At 46.7% G+C, this 20,383-nt stretch overlaps 1 protein-coding gene across 1 annotated transcript in view; it reads right to left on the bottom strand.

The window, feature by feature from the left end:
• Positions 1 to 2,288: 2,288 nt before the first annotated feature.
• The window catches only part of RNF4 (ring finger protein 4), a 36,534-nt gene continuing 18,439 nt past the window's right edge, over positions 2,289 to 20,383 (bottom strand). The window contains exons 3-8 of the mRNA XM_055326493.1: positions 18,753 to 18,867; positions 16,590 to 16,669; positions 6,153 to 6,162; positions 5,627 to 5,786; positions 4,980 to 5,028; positions 2,289 to 4,482 (exon numbers count right to left, since the gene is read on the bottom strand). Coding sequence (XP_055182468.1) covers positions 4,333 to 4,482; positions 4,980 to 5,028; positions 5,627 to 5,786; positions 6,153 to 6,162; positions 16,590 to 16,669; positions 18,753 to 18,867 — 564 coding nt within the window. The 3' untranslated portion in view covers positions 2,289 to 4,332. The remainder of the gene's footprint in view (positions 4,483 to 4,979; positions 5,029 to 5,626; positions 5,787 to 6,152; positions 6,163 to 16,589; positions 16,670 to 18,752; positions 18,868 to 20,383) is intronic.

Here is a 20,383-nt window from a genome sequence, read left to right as displayed (position 1 = left end):
GTAATTTCACATTTAAGTATATACCCAACAGGTATGGGAGCAAAGCTGCCCCCAAAAGACATACCAAATGTTCACTCTGGGCCATTAATGGCCAAAGCACCTAAGTGACTGGAAGAATGGATAAACTGAAGCATAGTCATCTCATGAAATACTATATACAAGTGAAATGAATAAACTACACAGCATGAATCTCACAAATATGATACTGAACCACAAATATGATACTGAACAACAGAAGCCACCCAAACCCAAATACATATTGAAGACTTTGATCTATTTTAAGTTCAAACAACAGGTAAAACAAAGTTATGGGGGGATTCCTGGGTGGATCAGTGGTTTACTGCCTGCCTTTGGCCCAGGGCATGACCCTGGAGTCCCGGGATCGAGTATATGACTTAGGACTCCTGCTAGTGTTACAGATGGAACACTAGCTCCCTGCATGGAGCCTGCTTCTCCCTCTGCCTATGTCTCTGCCTCTCTCTCTCTCTCTGTGTCTCTAATGAATAAATAAATCTTAAAAAAAAAATGTGATTAAGGTTGCATTTTGGGGGGAATTAAATTATAATTATAGTCAAAGGAGTGATCTCCATAAAAATCAGTATCTTAAATCTTAAAAAAAAAAGCTGGCAAGAATAAGGCTTCAAAATTACACCTACAAAGGATTTAGATACTGGAATTTACACATGCAGAACATAAAACTGAGAAATCTCTAGTTTTTTAATATCTTTTAAGATTTTATTTTTTTATTCATGAGACACAGAGAGAGGCAGAGACATTGGCAGAGGGAGAAGCAGGCTCCCTATAGGGAACCTGATGTGGGACTGGATCCCAGGTCCCTGGGATCAAGTGAGCCAAAGGCAGATGCTCAACCACTGAGCCACCCAGGCACCCGAGAAATCTCTAATTAAAAAGGGAAGGCATAAATATTAATGATAAAAAAGATGCTACAGAGATTAATTAGCTCATAAGGGATAATGAAGAACTTCATGCCAAAAACTTGTAGAAATGAAATGTATGAATTCCCAGAAACCAGCAACTTAACAAAACAAAAATGTGCATAATTCTCAAGCATTTGAAAAAAAAAATCAAATCAGTATTTTAAAATCTTTCCTCAGTGAAAACAACAATTCAGAGATCTTATTTATAAGTTCTATTTCAGTCAAGGAATACTAGTTAGGATACAGAAAATCTCTCATCTCTTTGTAGGGAACTCACACTACTTTGAAACCAAAATCTGGCAAAGACGGTCTGAGAAAAATCATAGGTCATTTTAACTATATATAAACATGCATTTCAAAAAACCTTAAAACCAAATATTAGCAACACAAGGTAAGTTAATATATAGAAAGAAAACATCATAACCAAGGTGGATTTATCCAAGAAATGCAAGGTCTTACGTGGAGAAAAAAATAAAAAATAAAGGATTGTACTGTAAGTCCCCTTGCCTTTCCCTAGAACTATTTCAAACCTTGAGGACTGCAGCTCACTGTCCCTTCTTGCTCTCCTGGAACTCCTGTACCTGACCTTTACATTTTGACTTTTTACAGGCTAGGGGGGAGGGTAGGGTGGGAGAGAAGACAGTCTCCCTCAAGGAATGTACACCCCAAGAGGGCAGCGATATACATGGTTTCTCAATACCTGCCAGAACCAGGTGCAATACCAGGGCATTACAAATGTGCAGTGAATGTTCAAATTAACTGCATTTTCCTCTGATCTGACTTGTCTCCAACTGAAGGTAGGGCCTCTCAGCTAAACGAGGCCAGCACATTCACCTTTTTTACCTCTGGGGCCACTCGAGAAGTGAAAGAAGCAAGCTTAGCCATCACCAACTGCCTGGGAATCCCAAGCTCACTCCTGGCACTGATCATATAAGGCATTGACTAGTAGCATACCATGCCCTCCTGGGCCCCCACTCCAGAGTGGAAGGCAACTGGGTCTGAGTGGTTGGGGCAGGGTGTGCACTGCACTGTCAAATTCCCGGTCCCTCTAAGTCCATGCTGCTTGGAGCCCCTCCTTGAAGCTGGTACTGGTCCGCCCCACAGCCAGGCTTGGTTCTTACGACTGAGCTGAGGATGCTGCTTGACTAAGAACTCCAGGACCTGGACTTGTGGTTCCACTCCAAGAATGACCTCTCACCTGCTAGTTTCTGGATCAGTAGCCAGACAAGCAACTTTCCTGCACACACTGATGAAATATGCTAAACTGGAGTCAGACAGGAATCACACATCTTGAGTAAAAGGGAAGAAAATCCATCCCAGAGAGCAAATTAATGCAAAAAAGAAATCTGGTTCAAATTAATGGTTTTATTTCCATCTGTAACACTAGCAGGAGTCCAACAGACTAATGTACATGGATATAGTTTAAATGTAACAAAGAAAGATTTGAACTATGTACAATGAAGAGGAAAATGATTTTTATCAATCTTTTCCTATTTTGCAGTTTCTGAATAGTAGAAACTAAACATTTTTTCCCCAATTTAATTTAGTATGAAGGAATACAACCTTTATGATCAACCATTTGTCCTTAAGCACAAAACTTAAAGGAGATTTTGGCTGCATGGTGGTCTTGGTTTCTGAAGTCTGGGTACTGCTGGAACCTAACAAAAGAGTTTCCATGAAGCCCAGAAGGAACTTAATGGCAATGACATCCAAATAGAGGGCAGACATACCTAGCATTGTGCCGATGAGAAATGATGTCCTGCCCTCCTTGACTCCAAGTAGAAAATTACTTTCATCCAAATTAACTGGAAGTGAGCCAAAGTTAAAAAGTCAGAATGAAGAATAAAACAAATTTCTTTTCACATACAGGAGGGACACTCCTTCAGCCCCATTTAAAGTGAATTCTGTGCCGAGTCCCTGCTCCTTCAGAAGGGTAAACTGAAGGTCAGTTATTGCTAGCAAAGCCAGAGGAGGCCCTGTTCCCACCTTGAAGATGTTTCACATGAAGAAGCTGTTGGTTTGGCTTAAAACCCTCTGAAGAAGGAGGGTGCAGAGGCAGAGGCAGGTTGACACGGCAAGGCCTCGCTCCCACTAGCTGCCCCAGGCCCTGTGTTGTGAGGGGCAGCTCAGGCCACCCCACTGCCTCCTCCAGGACCAAGCAGAGCATGTTATCTGGCTGCCCTGGGGAGAAGAGGCCACCGTACTTTGCCAACCAAACCTATGGAGCAGTCAAAAGCCCAAAGGATCAAAGCCTATTGAAGGCCAGAAGAGCAGCTTCTAAAATGAATGTCAGTTGGTGTGGGGGTGGGGGTTAAAGCCGAAGGCAGAGCCCAGCTAACATCAGGTGGGCCAAATTCTCTGAAACTCTGGGCAGCCATGACTTGGACAACAGCATGGACATGGGTGGCTGGTAAGGCCACAAGTACTGCCACTACCTCCCAGTATTTATGCTTGAGTAGACATTAGGCAGTGGGAACTGAGGACCAGAGGGCATGTGGCAAACACAGGATAGATCTTATCAGAAAACAGAGAGGATACCTGACCACATGTCTGCCCAAAGTACCTAGCATGGCTTGTGCCAGGTGAAAAGCTCTGGGACACGGGTTAAGTTCCTGAGAACAGGTGGCAGGTAGGACTGGGTGGGACAGGCACTGCTCCACAGGCACCACGAGGACTCTGAGGAAACACTTCCAGTGCTACATCTCCTGGGCTGCTGAGTAGACAAAGAACAGGCTTTATTGCACATTTCGTTCTTAGGAAACTGGGAATTGCCCTGTAGAGATTCTCCTGACCTGCAGACCCTCCTGCACATTGATGCTAGGGTACAGGTGGGATCATGAGTAACCTCTGACTCAAGGGAAGAGTCCAGTGGTGGGTCTTTCCAGGGCCATGCTCACAGCCGGGATCCTCAGGCCGGATGGACCTTGTTGGGCTTGGTCACCATGGTGCTTGCCCAGGAGAGCTGGGTGGACCTGCCTGCTCTCTGACCAGGACCAGCCCCTGGCGATACTGCCACGAGGAAGCTGGGACAAACTTTCCAGATGGGGAGAATTTCTTGCAAACGTGCATGTTCCAGAATGAGGCTGGAATCATGATTCTTGGTTCCAATGTGTCTAACTCCCTCTCTCCTACCCTGGAAGCAGACCGCACAGAGTAGTAGAGATGTAGATCCTGGCCTGGGTGGGCCCTGGCTCCAGCTCCACAGCAGTAAACTGGAGGCAACGAAAGGGTCTAAGTGGAGTTTGGAAACAAAAGAGCAGTTTACATATCAGATGTTGGTTTTGAAATAGTCTTTTCGAGCTCGGGGTATTGAGGCAGAGAACCCACGAAAGGCCGTGTGGAGAACCCAACAGGCTGTCTATCCATCCACCTCTCCCAAGCAGCTCTCCACACTTCATATATAAATGGGGTGGTATCGTTTGTGGTTGATCTTTTTCCTGCAAGTCGGGCAAGTGTTAGCATTCTTAAGGGCATCGCGGAGGCACTGGCTACAAAAGACGTGGCCACATTCTGTAGAAACAATGAGACGTCCGTTCTGTACAATCTAGAAAACATAAAAAAAAAAAAAAAAACAGCTTTTGTGTGTGCCCTGGTCCCAGAGCAGCAACAGTCCCCAGAGAACCCTACTTCTGCTGAGCTGAGAGGAGGAAGGGCTAGGCAGGTCCGGAGAACTGAATATACCCACCTGCTCTGCGGTGTCAGGCAAGCATGAGCAGGGCCTCTGAAGCTGAGAGCAGAGGCAGGAGCCACTCTCCTGGCAGCCATGGCCCAAGAGTGTTGGAGGGACCCTGGATGCCTGAACCCACAGGGGCAGCGTTGGACGGCTCAGGAGCCATAGTAAGCACAGGGGTGGGGAACACGAGGGCCAGAGCTGGAGGCTGCAGGGCCCAAGAAGAAGCTGGCACATTCTCCCCTCATACACAGAGATGTGTGACAGGCCAGAGCAGAGGCAGCAAATCCCACCAAAGGAGAAGACCCTCTCTCTCATCTAATTCTTTCACAGAAGCCACATGGAAACCAGGAGCAAGGAAGTTTGCTTACCTCAGAGTACCCGTCCATGCAGATTGGACAACTGACAGTACCAGAGGGCCTAAAATCATAGTGCTTCATGTCAGTTCCTTGGCAAACTCAAACATTCTATTACTGTAAATGGCTTCATATAAGCAGCCCATACCTTAGCAGAGGCACTAGGGATTTACAGAAAGGCCAATGGCCCCAATGGGGTACAGGAAGGAGGCAAGAGGGGAATGAAAAGTACACACAACCAGAGGTGCCCTGTCACCCCTGCCTCCCTGTCTGGGGCAGGAGCTGTGCCTAGCACCTCCAAGCATTCTTGCTGCAGATCACAGAGAGCCAGTGGATCTGTTCTTCACAGCAGGTGGTGCCGTATGTGAACAGCCCAGGGCAAGTCCCATCCACCCTGACAGTGCCAGACACAGACTTGTCCCACTGGGAATGGTTGAACTAGCTCTGAATCCAGACCCACCTGCACCCAGTTGCTGGGCACCTGCACAAGACCTTCTTGAGCCATGGGTGCACAGAACTTGGGAAAGGTCCCGTATTTCCAATACCCTACACCCCTGAGAAATGGTGGGGGTGGGGGTGGGGGATCCCCACTCCAGGATGCAAGTGGTCCCACGGGGCCAGAGGCATCTGGTGAGGCAGCAAGGCAATGGGAGTGCTGGTACCTGAGTCCTGTGGCTGCCTCCTCCCTTGTGTTTCTAGGAGTGTGGGTGGTCACGTACACATCTCTGTCCCTGGACAGCTCCTCGTCATCACTGCTCACCACACAGCTGTCGGCATGGTCCTGGCGTGGCCGCCTCGCGTTCCTCCGTGGCCGCCTCCTCTCTAAGGTGTGAAACCATGCTCAGGGCAGGGTTCCTAGCCCTGTCACCTCCCTAACCCCTTCCCGCCAGGGAAAGGCCAGTCCCAGACCCGAGAGACCACTGTCCTGTCTTCCCAGAAGAAGCCCCATCCCTGCCATGAGCAGGTGTCAGAGCTGTGGGGCCATCTAAAGTCTCTAAGGTGGTTAGCTTTCTCCAAAATCCAATGAGCTCAGTACTAGGGGTACTGTCTCCCCAGCAAGCACAGAGCACTAATTGCAGGGGTGTCCTGCCCAGCATTCTTGTCTCCACAGGCCTGCCAAGAACTTCAGCATTGTACCCACATCACTTCTGTATCCAAACCCAATGAAAGAGAGAAGACACCACTCACCGTCAACAATCTTTTAAAAAAGGAAGAAAACAAAAGAGAAAGACACAATCAGTATGACATAAAATTCTCTGTATTTTTAAAAACTTATCTTAAATGATAAAATTGAAGCATTTTTAAATTTCAAGTGCAAAATCCTCAGGGTACCAGTTAAGCCCTCCCACAGAATGGGATACATGCTGCCCTGTCCAGCACCGATGGGAGATCTGTACACCTCTCCAGTCAGGCCCATCCCAGATGCCCACCAGGTGCCAGGTGAGTCTGGGAGCTGCTGGCCTGGTGACCTGGGGAAGTTACTTACCCACTGGGGGGGTGTCAGCTTCCTCTTCTGGAGCACAGAGGCACCAGTGCCCACAGCTCCCCCTACTGTTGCGAGGACTACACAAGATAACAAACATCTTGGGGCACTAGGGACTAGCTTACTAGCTCCACAGGCTCTCCATGTCCGGGTGCACCAGTGACAGGACTCTTATGTTCCAGACAGGCTACTGCCAAAGGTGGAGCCTTCCTGGGAGGAGGGTCTGCAGTGCTTATGATAGGGAATAACCAAGTAATTGAAGTGGGACATGCAGGGACCAATGAGTGGCACACCAAGGAGACCAAGATCAATCTGATTCCATGTTCTCCAGGCTGACAAAAAAGCTATTGAGCACTCGACAAGGCCATCATCTGTTCACTTATAACCTACACTAGGACTATTTTTGCTACAATGGTTTCACACCACATCTCTTCAGCCCCCTGAATTCCTAGACCTGTCTCTACAGCATCACCAGAAGCACACCTTTTCCCTCTTGCTTGCCACAGGCCATCAACCACCTCAGGAAAGTCCTCCTGATGGCTGTTGAAAGGCCCTTGGAGAAACTGGAAGCTCTCTCCAGCCCAAGTCCCTTGTGGCAGGGGCTGTGAATACGAAGTAAGCTCCCCCTACCCAGGGAAACACATTCGGAGGCCAACACATTCGGGTGCTGGAACTGTGTGGTGGCAGACGTGGTGGGCAGTATGAGAGACTGTCATGGCAGAGGTGGTGGTGTATGAAGCCCAGGCCCCCCTCCTTGGCAAGGGGCTGTTATAGCATTTCCTGGGACCCAGAGAGATCAAAACCCCTGGCCTCCTGCTCCAGCCCTTCTGCTTGGGCCAGAAGGAACAGCTTCTAGGATGGATCAAGGCTGAGATGTCTGGAGTTATTCCTAGAGACCTGCTCCTCCAACCTTTTCAAGACCAAGCAGTAGCTCTTCCTATGTATTAAAATCCATGTGCTTTAGAACCACCACAGTGGATTCAGTTTTCCAAACTGAATCCTGACAGATACAAACAGCCATCCCAGGAAAGAAGAAGGTCTAAGTAAGCATAAAGGTCTTCATTTTGCAGATGAGAACACGAACCACAGGCAGAGCTGCTAAAGGCACTCCCCCCACCCCCTAGAAGAGGCTGGATGGAGTGTGCAACTATGAAATTGAGGGGACAGCAATCTCATCACTGGGATTCTTAACTGGAAAAAAAGCTTGGGCTGACAAGAGGTGCAGTTCTTATGAGGTCTATAAAAGGAGAGCTCTGAATTTAGCCAAGAACAGAAGGAAAACCTGCTGTAGGCAGGGATGACTCCAGCCTTCTGGCACTCCAACACTGCCTCACCTCCTTTGGTCAGGATGGGCCATTTAATGAGGTGTGGACACACCTGGAAGGGAACACAACGCTGCTGGCTGCCCAGCAAGCAGTGTGTGGGAACCGGGTCTCCATGGGCTCTTGTGAGTCAGACCCAGTTCTCTTCCAGGAAGTACCAGGCTCGGGCCAGACCTGAACCCCCAGGGAGGTACGGACGCTGCCTACTCCCCAAGGCTCAGGATGGGAGCTCCTGACATAATTACTGGGTAAGTGTAGTGGCCAGAGAGCTATCCTCACTGCTGAGGACACTGTCTCCGTCTTTTAACAGAAAAGCTCAGGGAGGAAGGTCCTCATCCTAAGTGTAGAAAACAATGGAGCCACAGCCTGGCCTCCTAGCTCCCTGCCCTTGGCACCTCTGTGCCCACATCCTGGTTGAGCGACAGGCGACACTGCAACCAGTGGTCCCTCCAGCCAACAGCTGAACCACATCAAATTCCAGAACCTCTGTAGGCATCTGCAGGCACTCTGGAATGGCCCTTCCTCATGCCTGGGGCCCTGCAGGTAGCATAGTGCTTACCCGGAACAAGAGATGGGGGTGGGACGGGGGGTAGGGGATGGGCAGGAAGCTCTGAGGATTCTCCTCTGGAAGAGAGGCCTTTAAAAGAAACAAAATACCAACACCCCAAACCCCTGGTCTGAATAGCTGAGTCAGTACTACAACAAGGGGCTTGAGATCAGACCTACACATCCCACTTCCCCTTTATGTCTGGTTTTTCTTTGAGTATGGAATAAACCACAGGTCAGAGCACTGACACATATGACAGGTCTGGAGAAAGGACAACCCACAGAAGACACCTGGTGTCACTTGCTTTCACACCAGGGCACATTGACTCCGGGCCGCTCACCTGAAGGCCCTCTGGGCTCCTGAAACACAGCCTCAGAACTCCTGCAAGTGCTGACATCCATGTCACAGGCTCCTGGTCAGTGAGGGAGGACAAGCCCCTCTACCACCAGGACACAAAACCCCTGGCATTCTAGGTACCTCCTGGGGCTGCAACCAATATGCTGAGTGAAATAATAGGACAAACCAAGCAGAAGTCCCTGAGGTCCTCTGTATGCAAGCAGGCCCCTCACATTCCTAAAAATGCTCAGCCAGCCAAAAGCTCTGCAAGCCACTTGATTTAGACAGCCTCCTCACTTGGCTTCACAGGTTGCTGCACTGGAAAAACATCCACCTCCACCTACTGGCTCCTCTCTAGGTCCAGTGGTTGCACACAGCATGCAAGTATACATTCCTGTTACTGTTGCCGTGCCAGGAGTACCAGGAAAACCGGTTCTCACATTAACGTTCCAGTCAAAGTAAGTAGTTCCTATCTGATTGCATGTACAACTCTTTCCCCAAATTCCTGGATGTGGTGACCAAGCCCTTCTTTCTTCACACACGTTTATGTTCATTCACAGTCATTCTAGCCGGCACTGGGTGCCCCTCAGGCCCTAGACTATTCCCATGGAGACAGAGAAGCCTCTGTCCTTGCTGCAAGGGAGCTTCAGTTAAAGAAAACCTGCTGCAGGCAGGGATGACCCCAGAATCCAAAAAAAATAGGCAGATACAGAATGTAACACAAATCACATGACTCACTGGTACATTATGAAAAGAGACCAAAAAGATATTCCAGGGAAACCGACCTGACTTTATTATTTTTTTTTTAATTTTTTTATTTATTTATGATAGGCACACAGTGAGAGAAAGAGAGGCAGAGACACAGGCAGAGGGAGAAGCAGGCTCCATGCACCGGGAGCCCGACGTGGGATTCGATCCCGGGTCCCCAGGATCGCGCCCCGGGCCAAAGGCAGGCACCAAACCACTGCGCCACCCAGGGATCCCCCGACCTGACTTTAAAAAAAAAAAACAAAACACTCTTTAAAAACAACACTGGGCAGCCCAGGTGGCTCAGCGGTTTAGCACCACCTTCAGCCCAGGGTCTGATCCTGGAGTCCCACGTCAGGCTCCCTGCATGGAGCCTGCTTCTCCCTCTGCCTGTGTCTCTGCCCCCCCCCCCCCCCCCCGTCTCTCATGAATAAATAAAATATTTTTAAAAAATAAAAATAAAAAGATAAAAAACAACACTTTTGAAATTCAGTGAGGGAAAGCAATCTAAGCAAATACCATTTCCCGTATCTTCCCCTCTTAAAGACTCAATTTCTTAAAGATAAGGAGCACATCTTTTCTATCAACACGCCACCCCCTATAGCCAGAGTAGAGGCTGACATGGTGCAAATGCTCATGTAAAGGGCACCTGGCTGGTTCAATTGATTAAGCAGCTGCCTTCGGTTCAGGTTATGATCCCAGGATCCTGGAGTCCCAGGATAGAGCCCCACACCAGACTAAGCCCAGTGTCAGGCTCCCTACTTAGCTACAAGTCTGCGTCTCCCTCTTCCTCTGTCCCCAGCTCCTGCGAACACACACGTGCTCTCTCAAAGTTTTTTAAAAAGTGGCCTGAGGGCACCTGGGTGGCTCAGAGGTTGAGCATCTGCCTTTGGCTAAGGTCATGATTCCACAGCATCCTAGGATCAACTCCCAGCCATCAAGCTCCCTGTGAGGAGCCTGCTTCTCCCTCTGCCTAGTCTCTGCCTCTCTCTCCGTGTCTCTCACGTCTCTCTCATTTTAAATAAAAAGGTATCTAAAAAAATATGTGCTCAAACTGAACGGAATATGATAATCCAGAGGGAAAAAAGCACAGAAGATTCTTAAAAAACTAAAGTCTACTTGTGAAAGCCTCAAGGAGAAACCAAAGCTCAGGTAGGACCTGTGGGGGCAGGTCATTCAGTCAAAGCCAGCCATCTCTTGCAGTCCAGGCTCAAAGTCTCAGGAACTATCAAAGAACACACAGCCTATATTTTCTGACTAATAAAGCAATAATTAAAAGAATCAGTAACAACAAAAAGGAAATAAAACCCCACATGTTTGGAAGTTCTGACTAATAAAGCAATAATTAAAAGAATCAGTAACAACAAAAAGGAAATAAAACCCCACGTTTGGAAGTTAAACCCCACAAATTTGATAAATATGTGGAATTGAACATAAAATACTTATAACAAAACCTGTAGGATATAGCTTAAAAATATATGACATTTACTGGAAAAAAATGATGAAAATTAGTAAGTTAGAAAGATAGCAAAATAAACTCAAAGAAAAAAAAAACAGCAATCCTAAATGAAAACAAACTTACAGGACAAAGATCCACAAAGCTAAAACTTGGTTCTCTGAAAAATCTAATAAACTTCTGGTTATGCTAAAGAGAAAACACAAACAACCAATATCAGAAATGAAAAAAGAGACATCACTACAGATTCCACATTGTATACATTAAGACATCACAAGGAGATCCCTGGGTGGTTCAGCGGTTTAGGGCCGCCTTTGGCCCAGGGCGTGACCCTGGGGACCCAGGATCGAGTCCCACGTCCGGTTCCCTGCAGGGAGCCTGCTTCCCCCTCTGCCTGTGTCTCTGCCTCTGTCTCTTCTTGAATAAATAAATAAAATCTTAAAAAAAAAAAAAAGACATCACAAACATTTACACCAATAAAGGTGAATATTTTAGACAAGATCAACAAACTCTAAAAAAACCTGAGGCTAGGTACCTTCACTGTGGATTTCTACCAACTTGCAAAGGAAGAAGTTAACTCCAAGATTACATATCTTCTGGAGGACAAATAAAGAGTGCCCAACTCACTTTTGTATCAAAAACCTCATAAGGGAAAAAAAAAAAAAAACACCTCATAAGGAATGTGTACAAGATAAAAATTACAAATCATCATACTGATAAAACAGATATGAAAGTCGTATATATATATAAAACAGTAAAAAAAACTGTAGCAAACAGAAACTGGAAATATATAAAAAGATCACAATGTTTTATTAGTTTAACACTAAAAACAAATGTAATTTTCCACTTCAATGTATGAAAGGGGAAAATTTGTCCTTTGTGTAAGTGTTAAAATTCAACATTGAGGAGCACCTGGGTGGCTCAGTCAGTGAATGGAGTCCAGCAACAGGCTCCTTGCTAAGTGGGGAGTCTGCTTCTCTCTCTCCCTCTGCTTGTGCTCTCTCTCAAATTAATAAATTTTTTTAAAAAAATAAAATTCAACATTGATTTTTTTTACTATTTTTTATTTTATTTTATTTTTTAAAGATTTATTTATTCATGAGAGAGGCAGAGACACAGGCAGAGGGAGAAGCAAGCTCCATGCAGGGAGCCTGATGTGGGACTTGATCCCCGGACTTCAGGTTCACGCCCTGAAGGCAGACACTTAACCGCTGAGCCACCCAGGCATCCCAACATTGATATTTTTTTAAAGAGGAAGCACATTTTATCTTATTTATTTGAGAGACAGTGAGCACATGCGCATGTACATAAGCAAAGGGGAGAGGGGCAGAGGGAGAAGTGAAGCTCAAGCATACTCCCTGCTAAGCACAAAGTCCAAATGCTGGATGGATCCCACAACCCTGAGATCATGACCTGAGCTGAAATCAAGAGTTGGATGCTCAAATGACTGAGCCACCCAGGCATCCCAAATTCAGCATTAATTCTTGAAGAAACTTGCAGACCAACAGGAAATAAAGGGGAACTTCTCCAATCCGAATGAAGGGCACTGAATGAAGGGCATAAACAACAGCAGCAATAAAACCTACCAGAGAGAGCTTATTTAATGGTCAAAGTCTGAAAGGAGTCCTTCAGATTTGCGATGAGACAAAAATGTCCAGGACTGACACTACTTTTATTCAGCCAGTGCTGAATTTTCTTTAGCCAGTGTGTTAAGGGGGGAAAAAAAAGGAAATTAAGAGAGAACTAAAATTTATTGTGTACAGAAATCCAGAAGATTTACAGATTAAGAATTGCTGGATTGAAAAATAGAGATAAAATTAATTGTGTTTCTTTATACTGGTAAATAATTTAAAAAATACAAACTTTATAATAATTCCATTTTTCATAGCTTCCTAAAATACTATGTATCTAGGAATAAATCTTTTTTTTTTAAAGATTTATTTACTTGAGAGTGAGAGAGTACATGCACAAGCACAGAGGGAGGGGGGAGAAGGAGACTCCCCACTGAGCAGGGAGCCTAATGTGGGGCTTGATCCCAGGACCCTGGGATCATGGAGCCAAAAGCAGACGTTCAACTGACTGAACCACCAAGATGTCTCAATGAATAAATCTTCTAACAAAAGCTTGCAAAACCATTATAAGGAACACTGTAAGACTTTACTAAAAAGAGCTGAAGACCCCACCTCATGGGGCACCTGGGTGGCTCAGTCAGTTGAGCATCTGCTCTTGGCTCAGGTCATGATCCCAGAGTCCTGGGACCAAGCCCTGCCTTGGGCTCCCTACTCGGTGGGAAGCCTGTTTCTCCCTTTGCTTGTGCTCATAAGCTCTCCCTCTGTCAAATAAATAAATAAAATCTTTAAAATTAAAAAAAAAAAAGAACCCCACCTCAAACCACACACAAAAGGCAATTCATGTAGATTAGTCACTTGTGGAAGGCAAGATAGTAAAACTCAGGATATAGGAACAGACTTTTATATCCAAAATAATAAATTCAACTGTATTAAAATTAACTTCTGTACATAAATTGAAAAGAGCAGACCCCCTCAGAGGAAGACACAAAACCTAACTAGTGGTATCCTACTTATCACTGATAAAGAATTCCTAAAACAAGACAAAAACAAGGCAGAAAGGGACACCTGGCTGGCTCAGTCAGTAGAGCACGCAGGTTTTGATGTCAAAAAGTTCTGAGTTCAAGGCCCATGATGGGTATAGAGCCTACCTTATAAATGTCTAGAAAAACAGAACAAAACAAAACCTGTAAGCTAGACAACCAAATGGAGAAGACAAGGGGTTGTTCTGTTCTAGATCAATTTCTTTGGCTAATGTAAAAATTCTATGTATAATGTGTGTGTGAAAAAAAATATATATATATAAAAGATTTTAACAGGCACTTCATGGAAGATGAAAACAAGCTACCAACCACCACCAGACTGCCAGGAGTAAAGTGGGAGGGAGCACGTGGAAGAGAGTACACCGAAAACAGTGGAAAGCATGTGAGTGAGCACAATCCTGTTAGAACAGTTTGCCATCAATCTAGTAAAAGTCAAAGATACACATGCCCAGGGATCCAGCAGTGATGGCCTTTTTTTGGGTCCACAATGCCCAAAATAAAAGTTAATTTGGAGAGAAAATGCCTAAGCAAAGATGTATGAAGTCTTAATCCTATGGCATTTTTTAGTTCTACTAATTCACTGGGGGCTCTGGAGTCTTTAGAGAGTGGGAAGGACACAGTCTCTGTGAAGTTCCCTCATTAAAGTTGTGAAGCCAAGCCTGGATCAGGATATATAGAGTCCAATCTTCAAGATACAGAGCTGGCTACTCCCAAGCAGGGCTGAAGAGGCACACATGGCCTGTTCCCACAGATTCTGGTTGAACTGGTAAAAATAACCGCAATTTGGGAACAGATAACATTTATCCATACACACACTGCTGCAGGCAAGGCCTGGGGTCACCCTGAACTTAAAATTCACCTAATGGATGCTCCTTGCCTTGAGTCAGTACTACAATTTTTTCCAAGTAGATATGCTTAGAGTGAGAACTTCAGCCTCACATGCATTTCTCACTATAAATTTAAAAACTGGCATTTGAAATTATTAAAATAAACAACAAAAAGTAGAGAATGAGTAGAATCAGGGGTGCTATAAAGTCCAAAGCAATTATTTTATAGCTGGGAACCTGAGACCACGGTAAGCTAACTTCTATGATTAAAATGACCAGTACACCTGGGACCAGAAAGCCAAGACCCCTACTTCCCAGACGGGTCCCTGCTTTCCCCATCGCCGGCCTCTGGCCAGCCATCCACTCCCAGGACAGCTCCCCCAACCCTAACAGTCCTTCTACATCTCCTGATGGCTCTCCATGCCCAGGGAAACACAAAGAAGGTAAGAAAGGTCAGGAAGAAGCCCAGCAGGAAGGGCAGTCTAATTAATAATAGTAATAATAATAACAACAACAACAACAACAACAAATCCAAGGCATGAAAGCAACTTTAGATGGCGTGTCACACAACAGAAGTCAATCACTGCCTCCTCGAGGGCTGGAAGGTTTTTTTTTTTTTTTTTTTTTTTAAGATTTTATTTATTTGAGAAACAGAGAGAGAGAGGCAGAGACACAGGCAGAGGGAGAAGCAGGCTCCATGCAGGGAGACCGACATGGGACTCGATCCCGGGTCCCCAGATCACACCCTGGGCCAAAGGCGGCACTAAACCACTGAGCCACCTGGGCTGCCCGAGGGCTGGAAGGTCTTAGAAGCAGAATCCTCCCAGGGCTGCAAGTGGGGACTGAGCATCAGAGAAAATACGGGCAAATACGAGCATTAGCTGCCTTTCCTTTGGGATGGGCTATATTTATGTGTATGTGTGCCTGTATGTGTATTTATACAGACACACCACAGGACACCCTGGCGGTTTTCAATCAAGACCCAAGTCTAAACCTAAAATCTGTCAAGACAGTTCCCCATCATCACCCTTTTCTTTTTTTTTTTTTTGAGTGAACAATTTTTATTGAAACCTTCTTTTCTTTTAAAGAAGACTGAAGGGATGCCTGGGTGGCTCAGTAGTTGAGCATCTGCCTACAGCTCAGAGAGTGATCCTGTGTTTCTGAGATCAAGTCCCACATCGGGCTCCCTGCACAGAGCCTGCTTCTCCCTCTGCCTGTCTCTGCCTCTCTCTCTCTGTGTCTCTCTCGTGAATAAATAAATAGATAGATAGATGATAGATAGATAGATAGATAGATAGATAGATAGATAAAAAGTTTGAAGCTTCTCAGCACAACCCTATTCTGAAATTTTTTAAGCACAATCAGAATATGGCCAGACTAGTGGGCTCCAAGGCCAGAGGAGACTCAGTTTTTACCAGCTCCATCCTCGGCAGCACCTACCTCCCACTCACTCCACTCCACAAACTGCACATCAGATCAGAAATTGCTAAAGAGGCACCCTTGAGAGGCAGATGTAGCTTTCAGGTACAGGTCTGTGGGCTGAGCAGACACCAGGACCCACACACAGGCGTGCCCCCCACATTGTATAGCGGGTCTGAGGGAACCACTCCTCTACATGTCCTCCACCCAGACCAGGTCTCCTTCCTCGAGGGCCACCCAGGACAAGTGTGCTCTTTGCCAGGGTCCAAAGCTGGTGCCACAGGAAGGGGGCACCAGCAGCTTCCCAAGCCCCATCCTCCCTAGAATCACAACACAACCAAGCCTCCCAGCAGTGATGCAGGGTGCCTGCATCCTCTGAGGCAGCTGTGCCTCCAGACTTCCCAGCGGCAGTGCCAAGTTCGTATCCTCCCCCACCCCCCAGCAGCTGTGAGGATGTAACACATTTACTGGGCACCACCCTAGGTGCTAGGCACTCAAATACAGGATGATTTTTAAGCCTCACGATGCCCTACTGGCATGGAAGGCATGTCCCCATTCAGAGTGAATGTGGCTAAGTAACTTGCCCAAAGTCACACAGGTGGTACACAGTATAGAACAGGGGACTACAGAGGCAGGCTCTTGGGGTTCTCCCCACACGGCTTCCCTGACAGCTGGGGCCAAACCAGGGTCACACAGATTTATGGTCCACAGGCAACAAAGCCACAACAAATGATTTTCCAGAAACACTTTCTATCTTGGGCTCTAGTCACTCTGGTTTCTTCAGTATAAACCATAACTTGTGACCAAGGTCTTCAGAAGTTGGTATTGGCCAAAGGCCAACAGCCAGGAAGTTTCAACCACTCGCTCCAACACTTACCACGACAGAGTCATTGTGAGTCAGGTCAACAACCACAGGCTCTAACGATTCACAGGTGAGGTCCACTATTTCATCTCCAGCTTTAAAATAAAGCATTTTAACAAGCATTAAGAGAAAAGTAAAGGCATGTTGCTCTAAGCTTCACTAAATGATTACAAATGGAGCACAGGCTTACACCAAACTAAATTCCCCCCAAAGGACAGAATGAAGAACATCAGGTCTAGTCCCTTTTTCAGGGGTGACAGCCAACGAATGCCTTTCCAGGATTTTGCTGAGTGGTGGTCTGTGGATTTTACAACTACACCAAAGGGAGGGGCCCTTTGTGCACACACACCTGCATCCCTGTGCAACTACACCAAAGGGAGGGGCCCCTTGTGCACACACACCTGCATCCCTGTGGCCTCACTGTCATACAACTAGGCCTCCATGCCCCCACCTGCCCCTGCACAGGGGAGAGGCAGTGACCTACCTCGGAGTGCTAGGGGGCGTCCGGGGAGAGGATCAGGCATGTTCATCTCCTCAAGGCCTTTCTCTTTGGGATACACCCGCCTTAAACCTCCTCCTCCGGGCTGCTGCTCACCTACAGGCCTCATCAGGCTCAGTTCTATCTCTCACCAGTTAGATAATCCTCTCCATGTGGCTCTCAAGCAGGACAAGGGTGGTATTTACTGATCCCTTAGACTCCCAACAAACCCCAATGGGCTAGGCCTGTTCAGCATGCCTTGGGCCCTAGACTACACTGTGGTGTCTATGTGAACACAGAATGGCGGGGGAAGGGCAGAGGTATCGGTGAGGCACTTCTGTGAGGTAGGTAAGAATGAACAGCAGAGGACAACTTTCATTTATATGAACCAAAAAAATTACCATCATTTTTGCTTCTATCATAGCACTAAAGAAGTGTTTATAAGAATAGAGTTTTTTAAAGTAGTTATGTTGGGGGACAGTAAGTCGTAATACATTTAGCAATTCAAACTTGCTTTATTTTTTCATATTAAAAAGTTTCACAGAAATAAAAACCACAGTATAGGAGAGAGATCCAAGGTACCTTACACAAAATGACCTCTTCCTTTTTAAAGACTAGCCCAGACACCAATATACTCTAAGTCACAGAGCCATTCTCGTTCCAGTAGACACGATTTCTGGCTCTCAGAAACAAAAGCATGTGCACACAGCCCTGCACACATGGTAAGGCAGACTGTGGGGACAGAAGGGATATGCTGGAAGCAGTCAGGCTCAAGATCCTGACATCCCTCAAGAGACCACTTGTGGGCCTCATGTCCTGATCAAGGAGCCTCCTATGCCAGCATCTCCTGAAAGATGGCAGAGTTCAGACGCCAGGGCATCAAGTTTGGGGTGGAGGGGAGGGTACAGCAGGGTGGCCAGAGGCTCAGCCTCCAGGCTTCTGGGGATTCACAGAAGTGAAATTCAGGAGACACAGAGATGATAGTGAGAACACTTCTCAGAAGGGCCCACGAAATCGACCTCAAGACAAGCTGCTTCTCTCTACACATCAGTTTTCAGGCATCATACTCATTGAAACAATATGAATACATGCAGAGCAAAGGGACTCAACTCAGGCCATCTGCCATCTCCCTTAGTAGGCAGAGGGGGGTAAAACTCAATCAGGCCTCTGCCTATAGCAGCTCCCTCCAACACAGGTGGCTCTGTCCACAGATACACCTCCTTGGGAAATTTTGTCTCGATGAAAAAGAGAAAAGGAAAGTGGAGTCCTTCAGGAGGTCAAGCAAACTGGAGGTCCAGTTTCAAATAGAAAAGGTGGGCCAGGGCAGTGTCACCTCCTCTGCAGCCTATTCCTGGAAGGCTAAACAGTTAGCCCTGCTAAACGGCTGTCAAAACCCATGGAGAAGGCAGGCCCTGCTCAAGTCAGCGGTCAGTTTTGGGTGGAGGGTGAAGTCTTACAATGGTACGGACAAAAGCTAACCCATATACAGTGTTAGCTGACAGGCCTAGAGCTAAATGTTGATCACAATGAGAACTCCACACAGGAGGACTAGGACTGACCCACTCAGGGGTCATGAAGGCTCGGACACGTGGTGTGCCTCGCACAAGGCCCTACGGCTGAGAGGCACCAAGTGATAGGCACACCCATGCACGCTGCACCACACCAGCAACCCATGGTCACGGCCTTCCTGGAGATCTTACCACTTTCCACAAGTTCTATGGGTTCTGCTTCCAAGGCCATCTCAGGGGTGGAGGCTGCTTCCCGAGTTCGCTTCTGGGCTTGTCTAGAATTTACTGTGCCACCACGACGCTTTCTCTGAGGGTATCCAAAGGAAAGAAACAGTCACATGAGCTCCTCACCGATACGATTTCATCAAAAATAAAAGGTCAACATGAGAATGCCTTAACTCATCAAGAGGAGTAGGAGACCATGGGCCTATAGGGGACTCAGTCTGTTAGGCATCTACCTTTAGCTCAGGTTATGATCTCCAGGTGCTGGGATCAAGCCTCGTGTCAGACTCCCTGCTCAGTGAGGAGTCTGCTTGTCCCTCTGTCCCTCCCCCTGCTCATGCTCTCTCAAATAAGTAAAAAAATTCTTAAAAAAAAAAAAAAAAAGAGTAGCAGACCAGTCAGCCAACCTGAGGTTAGAGTCTTTTCAAAACTTGGCATTTTAGGGATGCCTGGGTGGCTCAGTGGTTGAGCGTCTGCCTTTGACTCAGGGTGTGATCCTGGAGTTCCGGGATCGAGTCCCACATCGGGCTCCCTGCATGGAGTCTGCTTCTCCCTCTGCCTATGTCTCTGTCTCTCTCTCATGTGTTTCTCATGAATAAATAAATAAAATCTTAAAAAAACAAAACAAACAAACAACAAAAAAAAAAAAACAAAAAAACCTTGGCATTCTAGGGGCACCGGGGTAGTGTAGTCAATTAAGGGTCTGCCTCTTGATTATGGCTCAGGTCATGACTTCAGGGTCATGAGATTGAGCCCTGTCCCGGGCTCTGTCCTGGGCATGGAGCCTGTTTTAGATTCTCTCCCTCTGCCCCTCCCCCTCTCTAAAAACAATAGCAAAAACAAAATGTGACATTCTAGAACACTGAATATTTAGAGAGAAATAATCCTAAACATACACTAAGTATGAACCCAAAAAGTAAAACTGTTTTACCAAATTATCCAGGTCAGGACTTGGCCAGAAACCCCTCCTTTTACCAAAACTTGCAGACCTGTCCTCCTTGGATCTGTACTTGGCCTCACTGAGGCCTTTTTGTTGTTTCAATCCAAACACCCTCAGTTTCCCACAATTCTATCCACTGTGGAAAGTGGGTCTTTTCTTTGTGAATTCTTCAACCTTGAGGGTCGAAGCTGCCAGTGCAGCTTATACCCCGACAGTCATGGCCCAGGGCTCAAAGAACGAAAGTTCCCATAGCTGTCCAAAAGCCCTGCCTTCTGGAAGGCTCAGGCTCTCAGCTGGCCTAGCTGCAGTCCAAACTCTTGGAGCCGGCTGTCTCCCCACATCCTTGAGTGCTGGCTTACCTACATGCTCCAGCACTTCTGACCAAATCGGCCCCAAAACATAAGGTGAGAACATGCCCTATGCAACCTTCCTGAAAAGAGACAACATCCCACCTGACCCTATTACCGTAGTATACATGGCCCCAGCCACTCCCAGCTCCCTGTGTTTCTGGTTCTCATTGGCAACGGGCCACTATGCCCCGAACTGGGTGAGTTAGGACAGTGATTTCTCTATGGAACCCAACTCCTCACCACACCAGCCTTACAGAGCTGGTGTGTGGATCAGAGGGCACAGTGCATGCCAAATACTGAGCACAGACACA

The sequence above is a fragment of the Nyctereutes procyonoides genome, unplaced genomic scaffold, assembly GCF_905146905.1.
Source record: "Nyctereutes procyonoides isolate TBG_1078 unplaced genomic scaffold, NYPRO_anot_genome, whole genome shotgun sequence".
NCBI classification, from domain to species: domain Eukaryota; kingdom Metazoa; phylum Chordata; class Mammalia; order Carnivora; family Canidae; genus Nyctereutes; species Nyctereutes procyonoides.
This window is presented reverse-complemented; position numbering and strand designations above follow the sequence as displayed.